Consider the following 18705-nt stretch of genomic DNA (forward strand, 5'->3'; position numbering starts at 1 on the left):
ATCATCTGATAGATGCCCTGAAGAAAGAGTCCTTCCATGAACCAAATCACACTCCAGAAACCGTCAGTGGTCATATCAGCAGGATTCCAGTACTGCTCAAAACGCGAAGGTGGTACAACAATGGTGCACAACAAACTTCCCTGATTTCATTTCTGCTTCAGTATAGCCCCCAAACAGCCCGGATCTAAACCCACTTGACTATTCAGTCTGGTCTGTGTTAAAAAGCACCGTCTGCTCTACTCCTCAGCGCAATTTTGCAGCTTTGTCGGGAATTAGAAAAAGCCTGGAGTAAATAAGATGTAGACTACACCCGTGCTGTCATCGATGTATTTCCAAGCCAACTGAAGGCTTGCATTTGCGTAAAATGTGGACTTTTGGAAATCTGTATCTGGATTTGTGTACGTAGAACATAACACATTAGTTTAACATAAAAGTGAGTTGGCTACAGTGCATTTCAACCACATTTATGGGTTTTTATTTGAGTGTGGAAACTTTTGCTGCACCCTCTAATTAAGTAAATTCCACTAATCAACTTCTCGGTGAATAATTTCTGTGGATGTGTTGCAACTGCAGAACTTAAACCAGTCCGTGCTCAAGGCATGATCACTAGGCAGTAATAAGAAGCTCGAGACTACCATCATGTTCAAGATATTCATTGCCGAATTTGGCCCGAAACACATTAACGTTTCACTGAGTTTTGTACGGCAGTGCACAAGGAGCACTTTTTGGGACATTACTAAACAGAACACCAAAGCATTTCCCTGCAAGTATAAGGACACGTGTTGAAGTTAATACTAGTTTCAGGATTTCAATGAACAAATGTTGAAATGCCCTGGGCAGCGACCAGCTTTAAATCCATAAATGTGACATGTGCACTAACGATAACTTAAAAAGCAGTAAATTCATTCAAGTAAACAGTTCATTCGAAAGTATCACATAGCTTCTAATGTCCACTACTGCCATGAATCTTGGAGAGAAAAAATGAATTCCGCATCTTGATATCAGACGCTTGTAGCAGAAGCAACTAGTATACTACTGCCAATAGCAGCCCGACGCACAAACGTTCACAACTGTTTCAGAGTTGCTGGGCTACAAGACACTATGGGACTAATGAAAAAGCATGAAGAAATAATAATAATATTTGAGGTTTTACGTGCCAAAACCACTTTCTGATTATGAGGCACGCCGTAGTGGAGGACTCCGGAAATTTTGACCACCTGGGGTTCTTTAACGTGCACCTAAATCTAAGCACACGGGTGTTTTCGCATTTCGCCCCCATCGAAATGCGAACATAAAGAAAGAGAACCTAGAGTACTACTGAGTTGTCGTTCGACAAAGTATGCGGATATTTACTGGCAACCCTTTTGCCAACCTAGGCACACTCACGGCAGCAGTGGCAAGAGGTTCACTGGTGACTTGTACTGCCTCTTCAGAAGCTGGCGGTAATGCAGCAGGCGGCAAGATACCCTTGCGGTGGAGCCGACAATGTGAGCGCAGAGAATCTTCCCGCACAAAGGCTTCAGGGCACTCGCTACACTGATAGGTACGATGGCATGATACTGCTTGACTTGCACCGACAACTCCTTTTCTTGGCTTTGGTGGTTTTTTTGAATGTTTGTTCTTCACATGACTGCGCAAGTTGGCTGTTAAAACAAGAAAACAGCTGATTATTGGTTGCACAATATATTAGGATTTGATGTTAGCCATTTAAGATTTCACTACCCAACTACTAAGCAGAGAAAAAAAGCATGTTAAAAGTTATCATAAGATTGTACAGTAGAATCTCGGTAAACAGAAATAGCCTGACTGGAATTACTGCTTTAACGAAACAACTGCCTCCAAATTGGTTGGTTTTGCATTTTGGCAAGGCAAAAAAGGTGTTATCGTAAGCAAAATTTTCGCCTCTTTGCTTAAACGGAACCACAGAAGATCCTGTGGCACTTCAAACACTAGGTTTCACTGCCTTGCACTTTAGATCAGCTGCCATGAGGTACTGAAATACAGCAGACTTTTATTATTTGACTCTAGATAATTAGATCTTTTGGTTAATTAGATTCGGCCCCGCCGACATCCAAAACTGCTATTCCATGGGTAAAAGCTTTTATTATTTCAATCCTTCACTAGAAACATGCAATATTTTTCTTGTTACAAAAATCGAATGCGCATTAGACTTCTACTCTATTCAAAAGCTCTAATGCCCTTTCTATGTTAGTTTTCCGATTTGAACTTATAAACTGTGTGCACGTTGTATTCGGGTGTGTTTTAATATCGGGCAAGCAGTGGCACATTCCTCACATTTTCCACTTAGGTATATATTGTATTTCTTCCATTTTTCCCCTTTCTCTATGTCTATTATACTTTACCCTTCCTCACCTTTTCTCTCCATCTCTCTAACGGCCGTGGGACGGTTCAGGTGTCCATTGAAGGGTGACACAGTTATGATGCCTGCATTTTTTATTTCCTACCTCCTTTCCCCAGTTCCAATCAATCAATCAATCAATCAATCAATCAATCAATCAATCAATCAATCAATCAATCAATCAATCAATCAATCAATTAAATAAATCAACGAAGCAGTGATGTTTCAGTGGTTTTTCTATCCCTTGTTTAATTCAACCCACTGGATAATTCAATCAGTTTTGTCGATCCCATCGGAGTCGAATTAATGTAAGTCGTCTGTATATGCTGAATTTGTTACTTTTCACCGTCACTTTAAAAAACATGTATAACCTCACACCAGGCACAATACGTAAAGCAAAGGCATAGAAGGCACAAAAAACTGACCAGGGTGCTTTGATGCATACGAACAGGCCTGGCAATTATATGGTCGAGTTTTGTCATGGCTTCTCATGTGGCTGGTCAGGGAGCTACGTCGCTCACATGTGTATGAGCATTCAGTGCAGTGCAGACTACCTTCCCGGTGAGTTGCACTGTGCAGCCGCAGTTCTCGCTTAGATGAGCAGGAAAATGAGCACTGGCTACAACGAGCAGGCTGGTCAGCACTATGCATTGCCCGCTCATGGGACCGCAGGTTGCCTGTGGAATAAGAACATAACTTGTGTAATTTCACGTTACGAAGGCAAATCATGAAAACATCATGACAAAATCGATGAAGCATGCAGCAGAACAAGAGTTACAACAAGGGTTTAAGCGTGCTGCAAGAAAGTTGAAGAACTAATTTGTGCAGTGATTAACAGTCATTCTTGTTGACAGTGGCACCTTTTAAATAAAGAGCCATGTCGAACTTTATCAACTACTTTAAAAGCTCACAATCTGCCTGAATAACACAAGCCTGCAGTGCTTAAGTACCCGATCGACACCTTAAATTAACAAATTTCAGAAAACTTGACCAACTTTCAGACTTAGAGTGTGATAGGATAAGTTTGTTATCTATATAATTTCAGTTTCATTCTAGCTGTCCCAACAAATGACAAATTCCCAGCACATTTACAAGTGTCAACTTGCAATGCATGTAGCTGCTGCTGCTTCTTTATTATTTGGCATCTTTGTTGATGTTCACACATATAGCCAGTGATGTAGGAGAACAAAAAAAGAAAGCACCTTTTCTGTAGTGCCCACGATTTGGACTGTCATTCGATGATTTTGAAAGTGAGCCCCCCCTTAGGGCTCTCGGCCAACTTACCACTATGCCTTCACATTGAAAGATATCTTATATGTATGCTTTCAACTATGTACTGGCAGGAGTGCCTTCAGCATTTTGAAGAGACCAAAAAAAGAGAAAGAACAATCTTTTTTTATAGCAACAGAAAGCTTATTAGCACAACAACCTAATATAATATTGTAGCAGTTTTGCAAAAAAATGCCATAAGATTTTCAACACAAGTTTTGTATATTTCTAAGCTCTCTCATCTCACATTATGATATGCTAGAAACAGAAACATAAAAGCAGTAAAATAGAAACTTAGGCAGATTGAAAGCCCACACATTAAGCACTTCGAGTGTGTTACTGTTTGAAAGCTTATGCCTGAACATAAAAGCAACAGCAACAGTAGGGGCCATGAAACCAGTTAGAGCTACCATAAATATTCTTCATATCATGAGAAGCCAACAAACACTGACACTGGGCCCAAAATCACTGACAACACTGACAAACACTGACAAAATCGGGCCCCTCGGTTAACCCCCTTTCTTCTCATAAATATTCTTGCACTTCCTGAAAGGCCACATGACCATCACATAATGCAACATATATATATAACATTTTCAGTGCAAGAAAAGCATGTGAAAGATCATTATAAAAATTAAGGCATTAAACGTGGTGCGTGAATACCAGTAGGCAAGTTTCAGCATGAATATAAGCTTTGTGCAGCTTTCTCTATCTCAACTATAATTTCTGATCCTGCACTCCATGTCACGATTGAGTTCATGAGAATAAATGCGTATGTACTATCAAATTGTGCCATAATTTTCGTGAAGTGATGTGATCAGTTGTCAGTCCTCTTATTGGAAGTATGCTGGTTGCTGCAATTCCAGCTTCAGCTAAATAAGTCTTAATGATGATGAAGATTTATTTGCATTTAGCACTGCTGTCAGCAAAGGAGGCAAGATTATGAAAGTGTAGGAGGCCGAGGTCGTGTGGCTGATTACATTTACAGTAATCCCTCGTTATAACGAAGTCAGCGGGACGGCGAAAAAATTCGTTACAGGCGGTAATTCGATATAAGCGACCACTTGAGAAAAGCTAAAGCAGTCAAGCTTTAATTGCACTACAACTGTGAGAAGTCAAAATACAATGTATTCAGTGAAGCAAAACTTTATTCAGCTACAAAAAAGGCAGAGCTTTGGCTGTTTAAAGTTCTTACCGGGTGTGAGCAACCCCTGCTATAATTTGACCAAGCATTACACGATGCTGTGGTCGCTGTCCATGCATTCAACCTTACTTCGCAGAAGGTGTAGGTACTACCACGTCTGCACCATAGTTAGCACTTCACGTGGCTCTTCGTCCGCCGGCTCTTTGTCCTCGTCGGGGCCGCCAACACTGTCAATTAGCATCTCCGTATCAGTCGCTGAGATTCACGGGAGCAGCAGCGTAAGCCAATGTGAACGTTTCCAAGTCGCTTTCTATCTCTTGGCCATCAATTTTATGAACAGCCTCGTACAGATTGCCGCAAGTCTGGTCATCGTCAGGCTGGTCGTCGTCAGGGTCGCTGATGACGGGGCGGGAAAAGCCGGCGTGCGTAAAGCAGTCAGCGACCTTCGAAGGTGCGAGTTCTTTCCATGAAAACTTCAGCAAATGGATCGCACCAAGCAAATCAATGTGGTACTTCTTGCTGGCGTCATATGCTGTGAGCATGCGCTGCAAAAGAGCCTTGCAGTACAGCTTCAGGGCAGTCTTACTGATGGCATGGTCCATCGGCTGCAGTACCGCATTTGCAGGCAAAAATTCCACAGCAATCGCCTTGAGGTTGTCGATCTTCCCATGGCTCGGACAATTGTCAATTATGAAAAGCACTTGCCGATTCTTTGCGTTGAACCGTCTATCCAGAAGGCGCACACAGTCTTCAAAATAGCAGCAGTCACCCATGCTCGCTTGTTGCTTCTGTAGATGCATTCCTTAGGAATAGTTGCATTTCGGAAGCACCGCGGCTCCTCCGCCTTCCCCAGTATCAACAAGGGAAGCTTGTCCTCGCCTGTTGCGCTGGCACCAAACAGCACCGTGACACGCTCCTTGCTTTGTTTTCCTCTGGATGAGGCTCCGCCAATGGAAGTGAACATGCGATTCGGTAGCATCCTGTAGAAAAATGCACGCTCATCTAGGTCGTAGATGTCTTTGTCTTCATACTTTTCAAGTAGAGCTTGGAGCCGATGTTGGCGCTTTACGTCTACAGTGTCACGTTCACGGCTGTGCTTTCGCCAACAACAGACTTCGAGGTCACGCCGTGTCGTTTCTTGAACCACTCAAGCCAGCTATTGCTGCACTTGAAATTTTTATGGCCCATTTGGAGAGCAAGAGCTTCGGCTTTTGCAGTAAGTGCAGGTCCATGTACGGGGAGATTTGCGCTCCTGGCGTTCTTCAGCCAGTGTAGAAGTGCACCTTTCACTTCAGGGTATTTTGAATTGCGATTCCTCTTTCTCTTTGCCGAGAAGCTCTCTTCAAAGCCATCCAGCACAGCTTTCTTGTTTTTCAATCTACATAGTTGATAAAGTAGACGGCGGTATGATGAATTCGTTCGTGATGTCAGTTTTCTGCCGGCCTCCTTTTTCCACTTCTTTTATCAGCAGTACTTTCTGCTCCAAAGTCAGGCACTTTCGTCCGGAGACTGATGGAGTCATTTATCACTGTAGACCACAAAAGCACAAGTGAGGCACGCCTAACGAAGCACTCTGAATAACACACAATCACATGGCCTGCAGCATGAATCCAAACGCACGCACTGTCGGCGTCACAGTGACTGAATGTGGCGGGCTACTCAGAAGGCAGAAGCTTTAAAATGTCATCAGGGCATCTCGCTTTCCTCGTCAGTGCGTGCTGGTGATGGTGACAGTTGCAAAGGCGGGCTTGGCATTGACTTCACGTGTAGCGGAAGAAAGGCGATCGGAGTTGTGGAGATCAAGAAGCAGGAACCGTGGAAGGGCACCCGTTGGTGGAAGATTGTGCTTGGGAGGGCAGGCAGGAAGAGGGCAGCTTTAGAGAAGCAGCAACGTCGAAATTGGCAGCGAGGAGGCGAGGAGTTGACATGAAAGCGAATGAGGAGGGCAAGGGCAAGAGTATTGCGCTGGAAAGTGATGCAACTGCCATGGCTCGAGTAGAGGTTGCGAGAGTATCGCGCTGGGAAGCGCTGCAACTGCCATGGTGAGAGGTTGCGTTTGTTGTGCTAAAAAACAATTAGCCGCTCATTGTGGGTACGCAGCGCAATTGTGAAAACTGAACGGTTTTGCAGTAGGGGCTTCGCATGATCAGTGGGCAATTTTTTCCTGAGGTGTGCAGCCGTGAAGTTTGCAAAACGAGAGTTTTTCGGCACACTGTTGTCGGTGACATTGTACTAATTCTACGGTTCAAGTGTCAGTGTTCACGCACACTCGCGCCCGCGCCATTGACAAATGTCTAGGAATAGAATTCAATGATCCTATCACGCATTTTGACCTAAATCTTCTTTAGGTCTAAAGTCGGATGGTGCGAATAGAGCATGACCGGCTCGAGAAAATCGCCGGGGAAACACCAGCTTGCGTTGACCTGCCATGTTGACAGCCTGACTCGCCAGATGCTTGGATTTTTCGTGTTTTTGGCAAGTTATCGGTCTATTTGCACTGTCAAAAGTGCAACAAAGCTAGGGGCGGTGTTTTATTGCGATGCAGGCAGATTATGGTGAGTGGCAAGCAAATTTCTAAACCGGCTGCCCCAAAGTCGTCTCCCTGATTTGTTAATGTAGCTCCTCGCGTCGAACATGGCACTTATAATCGGAGGGACACTTCTTTTGTGTTTTCGGCACGTTTCAGCACTATAAGTGCTCTTTAGAGTGGTAAAACTTTGATTATCGAGCACACCTCATGGAAAGCTTTGGAGCAAGTCTGCCTGTGGTCTTTGGCCACTTTCGGCATTCAAGAGACTGCGGTTTTCTGGCATCGCAAAGCGCCAGGAAAACTTTATTTTTGTGTGGATTCTATCACAGGGATCACCAGTGATGCGACTGTGACCAAAATTAATGGTTCGGATGCCCTGCACCACGAAATCTGACAGCTTCTGTTCGCTCCGCAGTAAACAGCTGGGAGCACACAGCACTCGCTTGGTACCTGTTACTAGGCGGTCATCGGCTGTGAGTATGGTACTTCTGTGGCCTGTTCTGTGCCCGCATGAGGCTAATTCGTTGGCGGTATTAATTTGAAACTGCATACGTAAAAGAGTCGCTGCCACTCGGCGGCGGCGATGCCTCCGCTTGCCCCTTTGCTCTAAGTGCATAAAACTCTTTGTGCGCTTTGAGTAATGCAGCTTAATATGCATGCGTGTGGGTCGGGACCGGAAGAAATTTCAAATGAACTGACATTTCGAGAAAAGTGATTTCGTTATAACAAGGGATGACTATATTAAGGTCCCCTCATCCTGGTCACCTCACCAAGCATTCTATGGCAAGTCTGCTAGCTGCTGTTCATCTGTGGTGTAGTTGTTTAATGCTGCTACACTGGCTCTGCTTCCCAGTGCACAGTGAAACAAAGTAAATCATAGAAGATGAAGCATGCAGAACTATAAGCATGACAGAAGAAGGAAGGGCTTGACAAACATGTGCAAGCTATGGTATACACATGGCAGATTCCTCCCTAGAAATTTTCGAGGGGTGGACATTTGAGACTGGAAGGGAGGGGGGGATTCTGCCATTTTGAGTTGTAAGTTCACCAACTTTGGATTTTCGAGGCAATAATGAAACTAACGCGAGCTAGCGACATGTCCTACTGCGATCACCAAACTTTGCCAGAGCAAAGAAATGCAGAGCTTGCCGCTGTCAAAATGCATGTGAAACACACGCCAGTGGTTCAAATCTGTGTGAGCAGATAGGTGTGTTTTCTGTGTTTGTGTGGCAGCAGTAACGAATCACGTTGCTATTTTTAAAATTTTTTCGTTTGCTTCTTTAGCTTTTATTTCTGCACGACAAAATGTGGCGCTGTGGCTATAAGAAGCTCAGATCTCTCCTCTTTACGATGGTTCTAAAATTGCAGTGCTGCGTTAACAGAAAGTCACGCTGGTCGTACTCTCAGCTCCGCAGGGTGATGGAACCTTGCGATGGCCGATTTGCTATCTGATTTTTGTTGACAGCGCACTAGAAAAGCGCAATTTTCTCTACTTCTATGTCACTTTGATAAATGATAAAGAAAAACTCGAGGATCACGAGAAAACAAATTACATGTATTGTAAATTTTTACATATCAACCGAAGCAGTGGGCGGTAAACCTAGAATGGTGGGTGGTAAACCGGAGTGGGGGGGCAGTAAACCGGAGTAGGGGGCAGTAAACCGGAGTGGTGGGCGACCTTTCCACCTCCGCCCACTGTGGGGAGAAGCCTGGTTTACACTGAGTTTTAGTGTGATGTGGAACTTTGCATAAAGGCACTGTGAGCATTGAGTGGCTCACTTTTAGGCCGCATAGCTTAAATTATTATCAAAAGGACTAGCTCCTCAGGACTCATGAACCACGTTTCTGCTCTTTTTTGAACTTTATGCAGGAGATAAGGCTTCACAATGACTTGCAGCAATATTTTTGATGCTGAAGAGCAAATTAACATTGACAGAAAACATTGTGTGCTAAAGGCAGCCTTTGTAGATGGAGTGCTAGTAATGGCTCCCGCAAAATGGCCAATGCTGCTGTCGTAGCACAACCAACGCAGTGTCAGTTTGGCATCTTATCTTTCATCAGTGCTGATGGGTGAATCTATATTCTTTATAATCAAACAATATATCCCGCCTAGGAGTGTGTGAATATTCAGAAATTTTTAATGCCAATATCGTTTTTCATTATTTATATTCAATTCGAAAACTAAGCACTCAAAAATTTTCGAACATTTATGACAAAATGAATATATTGCTGGCCATTTAGAAGCAGACATGATTATTTCAGTTTACTTTACCTAATTTGTGAATGTCTGCCCAATTTTATGCTACCTGGCATGCTCCTGCCACTGCAAAATTTAGCGTGCATGACACGCTCAGCTACCAGACAAATTGTTGTGGGAAAACCAACTTCTCAGCGGCAAGGGGAACAGGTCTGCAAGAAGTGAGGGTTAGGGCTGTCACCTGGCCAGTTTTTTCACCAACAAAGCCAGTTTTTCCCTCACGGTGCCAGCTGCAGGTCTGAACTCTCACACCTGCTCATGCATTGCAAGTGCTCAGTCGGGCTTTCATACACGACAAACAGCTGAATTGTTGCAAGCGAATTCGTCCCTAAATTTTTAAACTTATCACAGTCGTGAAATGGTCATGTTATCTGAAGTTGCAAGACTGCAAGTCCATCAGTTCATTATAAGTAATTGGACTTGAGCCGAGACTTAGGAAAAATTCATATCATCCTGAAATTTGTATCAGGCATGATCGTATCACGGAGATTCTACTGTAATCATAATTTTTTAAAAAGAAATTGAAGATACCCTTTCCCGCCTTCACACAATGCATTAATTGGTGGTTACATTACATATTCTTGTAAGTGCAGTATTTTGATGATGCAGAGTTGGTCAGATGACTCACAGTGAAGTAAAACGATAGAATGTGCATGCGCATGTCCTGTGCTTTTGGAGTCCTGCATGCATGTGGCACAAAATACAGCAAAAATACTAGATGTGCTCTTGTGGTTCTCTCTAAGCAATAGTTGTAGTGAACAGTACATCTCCAATTAATTTAGGTTGGTTAGTAGTGCAGTTTTTTGCCTTGTTCATATGCCATTACCTATGTAGAGCTAGCCGCACTCCTGAGCTTATCGCTTGGCAACAAATGCACTGAGTGACAACTGGTGCAGGAACAAAAGCTTCTGAGTTGAACAGGTATATTATACTGCATAATGCACAGGTTGGTGAGACAGTGTGAATTACTCAATTTTCCAAATTAACAAAGGTCAAATGAACATGCTCTTACTGTAATGGCTTACTAGTTCATATTACTGTTGGCACCATAAATGCATGTTTTAACATGTTAAAGTAAAGAAACTTACTAATAATTGCATCTACCTATAATTATTTAATATTCAATGAATATCCATAGCTAAATATTTGTATTCAGTTTGTATTAAAACATTCTGATATTCACAAACCCTTAATCACAACATATCTGCAATACAGTCAAACCTTGATATAATGAACTTCAATATAACGAAATTCTCGACAGAACAAGGTCCATAGAACACTATGTACAACGGCTGATCCAGAAATAAGGTTCCCAAAGAACTCCAGCCACACGCGAAGGTGCGAGGCGAAATCCGGCAACACTGCTGCACGTGGCTGTTTCCCGACTCAATTCCCCCGAGCCGCACTTCACTGCGCCGTATATTCTTGGCTCAGCAGCCATCCGATATGGAGGTTCCCATTGTTGATCCCACCAAGTGTGAGATTCGTTCTGCAATTTGCTTTTTGCACGCCAAAGGACATTGCCAGTGGACATTCATAATCAGTTGACAGAGGTGTATGGCGACAAGTGTATGTCGGTTCAACACGTATGAAAGTGGTGCAGGGAGTTTATTGCCGGCCGGAAGGAAGTCCATGATGAAGAACGGAGTGGAAGATCGTCAGTTTCAAAGGCGGTTATCGAGATGGTTGAACGCGAACTGCTTCAAAACAGGAGGATCACCATCCCTGAACTTGTTGCTCAGATTTCTGGGAGATTCCTGGTACAGTGGAAAGAGCTTTGACTGAAAAATTCAGGTATCACAAGTGTTGTGTTCGATGGGTACCGTGGTTATTGACGTCAGACCACAAGGAGAAACGCCTTGACTGTGCTCGCCAGTTTCTTCAAAAGTGTCAAGAAGGAAGGATTGCTGGAGTCCATTGTTACAGGAGACGAAATGTGGGCGTTTCATTTCACTCCCGAAATGAGTGAAATGAAACAAAAATCCAAACAGTGGCGTCACCCAGAGTCACCAGTCGCAATGAAGTTCAAACAAACTCCTTCTGCTGGCCAAGTCATGGCCAGTGTTTTTTGGGATCGTAAGGGGATACTGCTGATTGATTTCATGGAATGTGGGACACCAATAAACTGAGACAGTTATCGTGCAACACTAAGAAAACTCAGGCGAGCTATCCAGAACCGCCGGTGAGGACAACTGGCAGCCGGTGTAATGCTGCTTCACGATAACGCCCGGCCTCACGTAAGACCCAGAAACTTTTGACAAACTTTGGGTGGACTGTCATGCCTCACCCACCGTACAGTCCAGACCTCGCTCCTTGTGATTATCGCTTGTTCCCCAAGTTAAAGGAGCATTTGAGTGGCCAATGCTTCCGGAGCGACGATGAAGTCAAAGAAGAGGTGAAACGCTTCCTCAACGGGTTGGCGGTAGAGTTCTACGATATTGGGATAGAGATATTGGAGCACCGTCTACAAAAATGTGTAGAAAAAGATGGCGATTATGTAGAAGAATAGAGCAAAGTTTCATCTTTCCAATGATGTAAATTTCTATGAGAATAAACAATGTTGTCTATTTCTAAAATTGATGGGAACCTTACTTCTGGATCAACCCTCGTATTTTGAAGCTCAATACAATGAAGTGTGTTTATACACAATTTCAATAAAACAATATCTCACTGCCACTGCGAAGGGATACCGAGACAATAAATGGAAACTTCTGTGGACACAGATGACCAAATGGTTGACTTGCATGCTGCTTTCAAACACCTCTCAAATCGCGTGCCTGCCTTGCGAGAGCAACCGCGGAAGCAAAGCAGCACCATTTTCCGTATAAAGTCCCAAGTGCGATAAGATCCTATTGCGCCCGGTGAGCTTTATGCTTTATGTGCGAGTGAACGTGTGCAAGGGTGAGCTGGGAAGGATGGTGGCTTGATGAGTGATATCTTTTTCAGCGTGAGTAAGGGTAAAGGGAGTGAGCTTGTGGTAATATGATCAAGCGCGTGCCAGGGCAGGTGGGAAGGGAGGGGGAGAAAATGGGGGGGAAGATTGGTGCATGTCTCCTTTTCTAGCTGGGCTGTGGATGGTTGTCAGTGTGCAGCCCGCAAGCCCTGTTTTAGAGGTAATCTGCGGCGTGTGCAAAGACTGCACAAGCTGAGATTGCAGGGCATCATGCGTGCACTGTCTTCCTGTGAGTTTAGTACTGAAGATTGCGTAATATTGAGTTTCGGAGACGTGTTGAAGTGAGAGTCAGACGAAGCATTCGTTCACCGTGCTGCTTTTCACACTAACATTCTATTGTGAGTGACACTATCAACCATGGGGGCAGAGTGGATGTGAAAGCATGGCTAGTTTCACTTGGTATCACTGATGTGCCGATAACGTCGACACGGCATGAAACTGTATCTTTCATCACCAGCTCTCAAATTCAACAAAATGATTTTTTTTTAAATTCAAATTTGCTATTCCTGATTGGCCGATATTCTGGAAGATTTTTCAGCTTCTTCCATGCAAGAAAGATCCATCAGCAGCGGTACTTATTTACCTAAAAGATCAAATTCCGATACAGCCAAGCAAATTTATGATTTTATTGACTTCGTTATATAGAGGTATGACTGTATACAGTCAGCTTTTAGGCATCCTTACAGAACAAAGACCTGTTAATATAAGACTGCACCACAATCAGCGGTTTCATTAAAGAGGAATCAAGTCTAAGTTGTTGCAATACATTGGTTGTTGCATATGAACTCCGCAAAATGCGTGCAAACATTTCAGGTTTCCCGCTCACTTGGGGTCGATTGAGGGTTCTCCCTCTAACCCTAACGAGGGCGCACACGAGGCCGCGCGAGGACTCACTGACCGCGCCGCCTCAGCAGTCGCCCAGCCCCGCGGGGAACCCTTGCTTACGTTTAATGAGATCACCACGCACTACTATCTGTCACGACGGGTCTTCCCCCTCCCGCACCCCGCCTTGTGTAGGGCGCGGGCGGTTACCCTTCGACTTCTACAAGCCCGTGCATACCCTAACCTCGCGGTTCTTTATGCCATATACCCTGAAAGATATCCCAGTGCGGACTGCCCTGCCTGTGGACTAAGGGCAACATTGGACCATGTGTTGTGGGAATGTGAAGCCATCGGCTCCTCCTTCAGCGAGGATAGGTGGGCTGCGCTCTTGGGCAGCCCCGAACTCAACGACCAAACCATGGCCGTCCAGAGTGCCCGCGATCGGGCCGTCAAGCTGGGCTTGGCGGTCCCTACGTGGGACTAGCCGGGTGGCGCGGGGTCTTCCCTGCGTCTTCTCTGGACCAAAATAAAGTTACTTCACTCACTCACTCACATAATGGGTACCGATAACTGTTGGTTCATAAATTGCAGTATCGCTAACAAGGGAGCACTTCCAAAGGCACACCAGAATATGAATGACTAAAACGTTGACACTCAACTGAGCACAGAGGCCTTGTATGGACACTGTTGGCACGCATATGGCCGTTCACCAGTGTGTGTTCGCAGATGACGCTGCAGGTCACAGCTGATGCGGAATCGAGCTCCACACTCGGAGCACTGAAAGGGCATGTCACCAGTGTGTGTTCGAAGATGCACAAGAAGTTGGTTTTGGTGGCGGCCTGCAAAGGGACACATCTGGCACCTGCACAAAGAGCAAATCTTCCCAATAAGGATTGCCAAATATTCTGTTAAGAAGGTCACGCAAAGAGAGGCTCACTCAACAAAAAACTCTTATAGTTAGCCAAGCATCGCAACAGACTGACTTCACTACACTCACTGGAAATGCATGCGATTTGTGCCAGCTTCACGATTCCACTAGCCCTTGTCATTTACATACAAGGCAACCTTGTGTCATGCGCTGAGGCTAGCGGCACATGAACATGGCTAATGTCCTCTGCATATGTGCTACTCAATGCGTTATTGAGTTTTCTTTTTATTATTATCATGTACAAATATGAAAAAGGCAAAAGGTGTCAGGCAGTTTATCATTCGATAACCTAAACACTTCAGAACATAATTAATATTAATAAAACTGTAACCCTAGATAGCATATACATTTGCAGTGACACATGGAAACTCACAGAGACATTTGTTTACAAGAAGCACAGTGTAAAAGACCAACTTTCGTCAACAACCACGATAAACCTTGCACAACAAAGAGTTTGTCCCTCCAGCAATAATAGCACAACTTTTTATTCCAGTCCAGAAGTTTTCTGCTGCAAGTACTGCATATGTTGAATTTTGTCACATGTGTTTTGCATAATTAGAGTCCCCCAAAGCACTTGTCGAATGAACAATGAAAGCGGCTACTAGAAGGTTGTAGCAATAAATATTGTTATGGGAAGAAGAGTAGGTGTATTTAAATAGCTTCTTAATGGCTGAGCTAACATGTGGCGAAGAGTGTTATACCCAAATCTTCCTAACCATCTTTCAGACCAGAATGCAAATCCTCTTCTTCCAAAATTACACACTGTTACAATATTCACATTGCTCTGTGCTGCCCATTTTTTAGGCCACAAACAAAATGCAGACACACTGAATTGGGCTTGTCCAAACTGCGTGTACCTACTACTTCACTGAGAATGAGCTCAGGTCACCTACACCACCATGTACTTATCAAAGTGTACCATCCCAATTTCAGTCTATTTTTACCAAACATGCACAAAATGGGTGCACTCTATGTTCTCAAGACTGACTACAAAAGCACTGTAATAACAACATATGTTTACATTAAAATAATGTTTTGCAGTATGATGTTTTAAATAAATCATTTATACAGTTTATTTATTGCTTTCAATCATCATACAGTAGATTTCCTAACATAAACAAAATACATTTTTATTTCTGCCCCCCCCCCCCCATAGTTTGCTTAGCTTTTCAATTTCTAAAAACTCTTCAATTTCAAGATGAATGTGATGAGATCAGAAACATCTTCAGATTAAAGGATGTATCCAAAATACTATTTTGCATAACAGAGAAATAGTAATAAACAGATAAACAGTAAGCCAGGGATGGCACAAGACAACAGGCACTTTGCAAGAAAACATTTACAAGCACTGCAATAAAAAAAAAGTTATATTACAAAATCTTAGGGGTGTGTGAATATTAAAATTTTTGAATACAAATCAAATACGAATACTTAGCTTCAAATATCAAATCAAATATCGACTATAGATATATGTGCATTCATTAGCAAGTTTGGTTATTTTAGCATAGTGGAACTTTGCAATTACATTGTCAACGGTAATTAACGAAACTAGTAAGCCATCATACTGAAAGGTTGTTTATTTCAGGCATGTTAACTTCGAAAATTCAGTATATTCCATTCGCTGTCTGTTCTCACCAACCTGTGCCTTATTATACAGCATCAAGTGCCCATAAAGTCTTGGGGCTAAGCGGGGAAATGTATGAATAAAGAATAAAAAAAAGAACAAAATCAGAAGCATTGGACCCTGTGCCAGACGCCACTCATCACATTTGCTGTCAAGCAATAGGCTCAGGATTGGTGGTGGCACTGCAAAATTAACAAATGAACAAGGCAAAAGCTGTGCTCACGCCCAACCAAAACGAAGTGGTGCTGTACTGTTTGCTGTGACCATTGCTTAGAAAAGAACTGCAAGAACATTGTCCTTTCTTTTTCGTATGTCTTGTGCAACATGCAAGCAGGACTTCTGCAGCACAGCTTGTGCAGCAAGCCCTTTCTGTTGTTTGCCTTCAGTGTGACACATGTGACCGACTCACTGTTGTCAATGTACTGTATTTGCAAGAATATAGTGCAACCACCAATATGATGCGAGGTATACTACGGGAAGAAGTGAGAAGGCACCTTTGATTGCATGAAAATTTTTTTTATTATAACTTCAAGTAAGCAAGTGTAATGCATACATGCTAGTTTAGAAGAGTGCCTTTTAGCATACCGCGATGCACGCAGATATTGTAGTGATGCCCACTGCAGAACACTCATCGCTTGCAAGATCTGTACTACAAGTACCGGGTTTCGTTTGGAAGTATATTGCGGTGGCGGATCGGCCATTGCTCTATCCTGAAATATATATATTTTTTGAACTATACTGCAGGCCCAAGGTGTGGGCTCTTGCAGGAGGGGCATCAGAGAGTTCATACAACAAGCACTGGGGTAAAACAGTCAAACAATTACATCATAAAAAATGAACAATGTTAAAAAATACATTGTGACACAACAATGACCACCCGATTATTCGTGACAACAAATGCTTTAAATTATTACAGCTCTTGCATAAAATGACCGACCCTTTTCCTACCGGGAAATGGGGATAAGCGAAGCTTGTCCTGCTTGCACCAGACCTTTGTCACGGTTAAGTAACCCAACGGTAATGGTGCCGGACTGCTTCAGCCTCCTGCTCCCTCAGCTCAGAATCTTCTTTTTGTTGCTGTCGCACTGCCTGGGCTCGGGTGGCTCTAACGGCTGGATTGGTGTGCTGAAGGCGAGCCCTTTCACGGGCGAGCTTACGCCACCGCTCGTCGAAGGCTGCCTGTTCCTTGGAGGAATGCACAACGCATGGGCGTCCCATACGTTTTCTAAGACTGACCCGAACAGAAACAAAGCTGGCACAGCAAGCGTGAAGCCCTTTCCTGCTCTTTCCCTCCCCGGACAGAAGTGACACAGCTCTGATTGCTTTTGCGCATGGCGTGAGCACATGCATATGCAGCTTGAAACCTTGCTAATGACTCACGCTCCGGCGTAGCTGTCAACTCATCAAGCCACCCTTTCCTGCAGCTGCTCTGCTCTGGGAGCAATTGTTTTATTTTTTGCGTGACCACAACACCACCGAAACTTGTGAGCCAATACAAGCTTCGCTTGAAAAAGGGAGTAGTATAACAAGGAAGTATATAACATATAAATGTTGCAACAAACGCGTGAAACATCGCATGGAGGCGCCACATGGGCATGCGGTGGGGAGCTGGCATATTTTCATAGTAAGGCCGCATGGATGGGAATCGCTGCTGAGAATCAGCCCATTGGACCTATAATCCCGGAAAGAACATTCCTTTTTCAGTTGGATTCTTTTGTGCAGTTGCCCCATCCACTTTTGTTGCGCTCTGAGTGCACCCTCGCTAACTGCAAACCTATGCCCCTTGCTACTGAGAGGCTGACTTTTCTGCACAGCTTAGACGTCCCATGGCTGAGCGCGCTTTACAGGAGGAATTTCGGCAGCAGCACGAAATGTCAAACTTTACCACAAAATCATGCATGTTCTTAGATATGATAGAAGCAAACGTTAAGAACTGTGTTTGCTCCAGCATAACCAGTAATATATTCGATTTGCCTCGAATATTCGCAACCTACCGAATATTCGGAAATTTTCAAATAACTAGTTTTCAAATTGAATACGAATATTAAAAATATAATGTTCAATGGCATTCAAAATTTTTGCATATTCGCATACCCCTACAAAATCTTGTACAGCATGTGACAGTAAACTGCTCGGTCATGGTTTATGGCACCTTTCACAAAGGAAGAAGTCGGCACAATGTTTGCAAAACGACGCTTGTTACCGTCTCGTTCCTGAATAAACGGTTCCTGTATGGTTACACAGCTGATTTTACCTCATCACAAGTGTCATGCGGGAACACCTGCGATTCCGTATGGCTCCAGCGAAGCTGCAAGCGCATATATGCATACAATCTTGCAAAATTGTGCTGTTCGCTTCTTTATTTTCTGTTACTGCATTCTCCATAGTACCAGTGTCTTTTCTTACATGATGCATCGCAGTAATGTAAATCAATAAAGCACTTATTGTGGTGGAATGATAGCTGGTACAACCCTGCCAGAGTTCACGTTAACCAATGTACACAAGTGGGTAGTGTTAACTAGATTTTTGTTTGCATTGTCTCCATGGGGAACCAAGAAGGCTCAGTTTTGTTCAGTTCACCTCCAAAGTGTTCAGCTTGTCAGAAAATTCAGCTTAACAGAGTGCCTCAAAGGAAGTGAACTGTATGACCCTCTTTGACATTAAAAAATTCAAAATTTGCATTACTTTAATGCGCACCCAATTTTTGCGGGCTTAAGGGACCCTGAAACGATTTTGACGATTTTCTACAAACATACTGAGTCGTTAGAGTAGGTCCTTCTGATCATTAATTGATGCATCTAAGTGCTCTGCCTAAAGCG

The 18705-nt window shown here is 43.6% G+C and overlaps 1 protein-coding gene across 1 annotated transcript in view; it reads right to left on the reverse strand.

The window, feature by feature from the left end:
* LOC142557638 (uncharacterized) overlaps nt 1–18705 on the reverse strand; it is a 65772-nt gene that overhangs the window by 13101 nt on the left and 33966 nt on the right. Inside the window, exons 7-9 of the mRNA XM_075669618.1 lie at nt 13994–14196; nt 2785–3036; nt 1387–1643 (exon numbers count right to left, since the gene is read on the reverse strand). Of these exons, the coding sequence (XP_075525733.1) occupies nt 1387–1643; nt 2785–3036; nt 13994–14196 (712 nt within the window). The remainder of the gene's footprint in view (nt 1–1386; nt 1644–2784; nt 3037–13993; nt 14197–18705) is intronic.

Source organism: Dermacentor variabilis, chromosome 1, assembly GCF_050947875.1.
Source record: "Dermacentor variabilis isolate Ectoservices chromosome 1, ASM5094787v1, whole genome shotgun sequence".
Classification (NCBI taxonomy): domain Eukaryota; kingdom Metazoa; phylum Arthropoda; class Arachnida; order Ixodida; family Ixodidae; genus Dermacentor; species Dermacentor variabilis.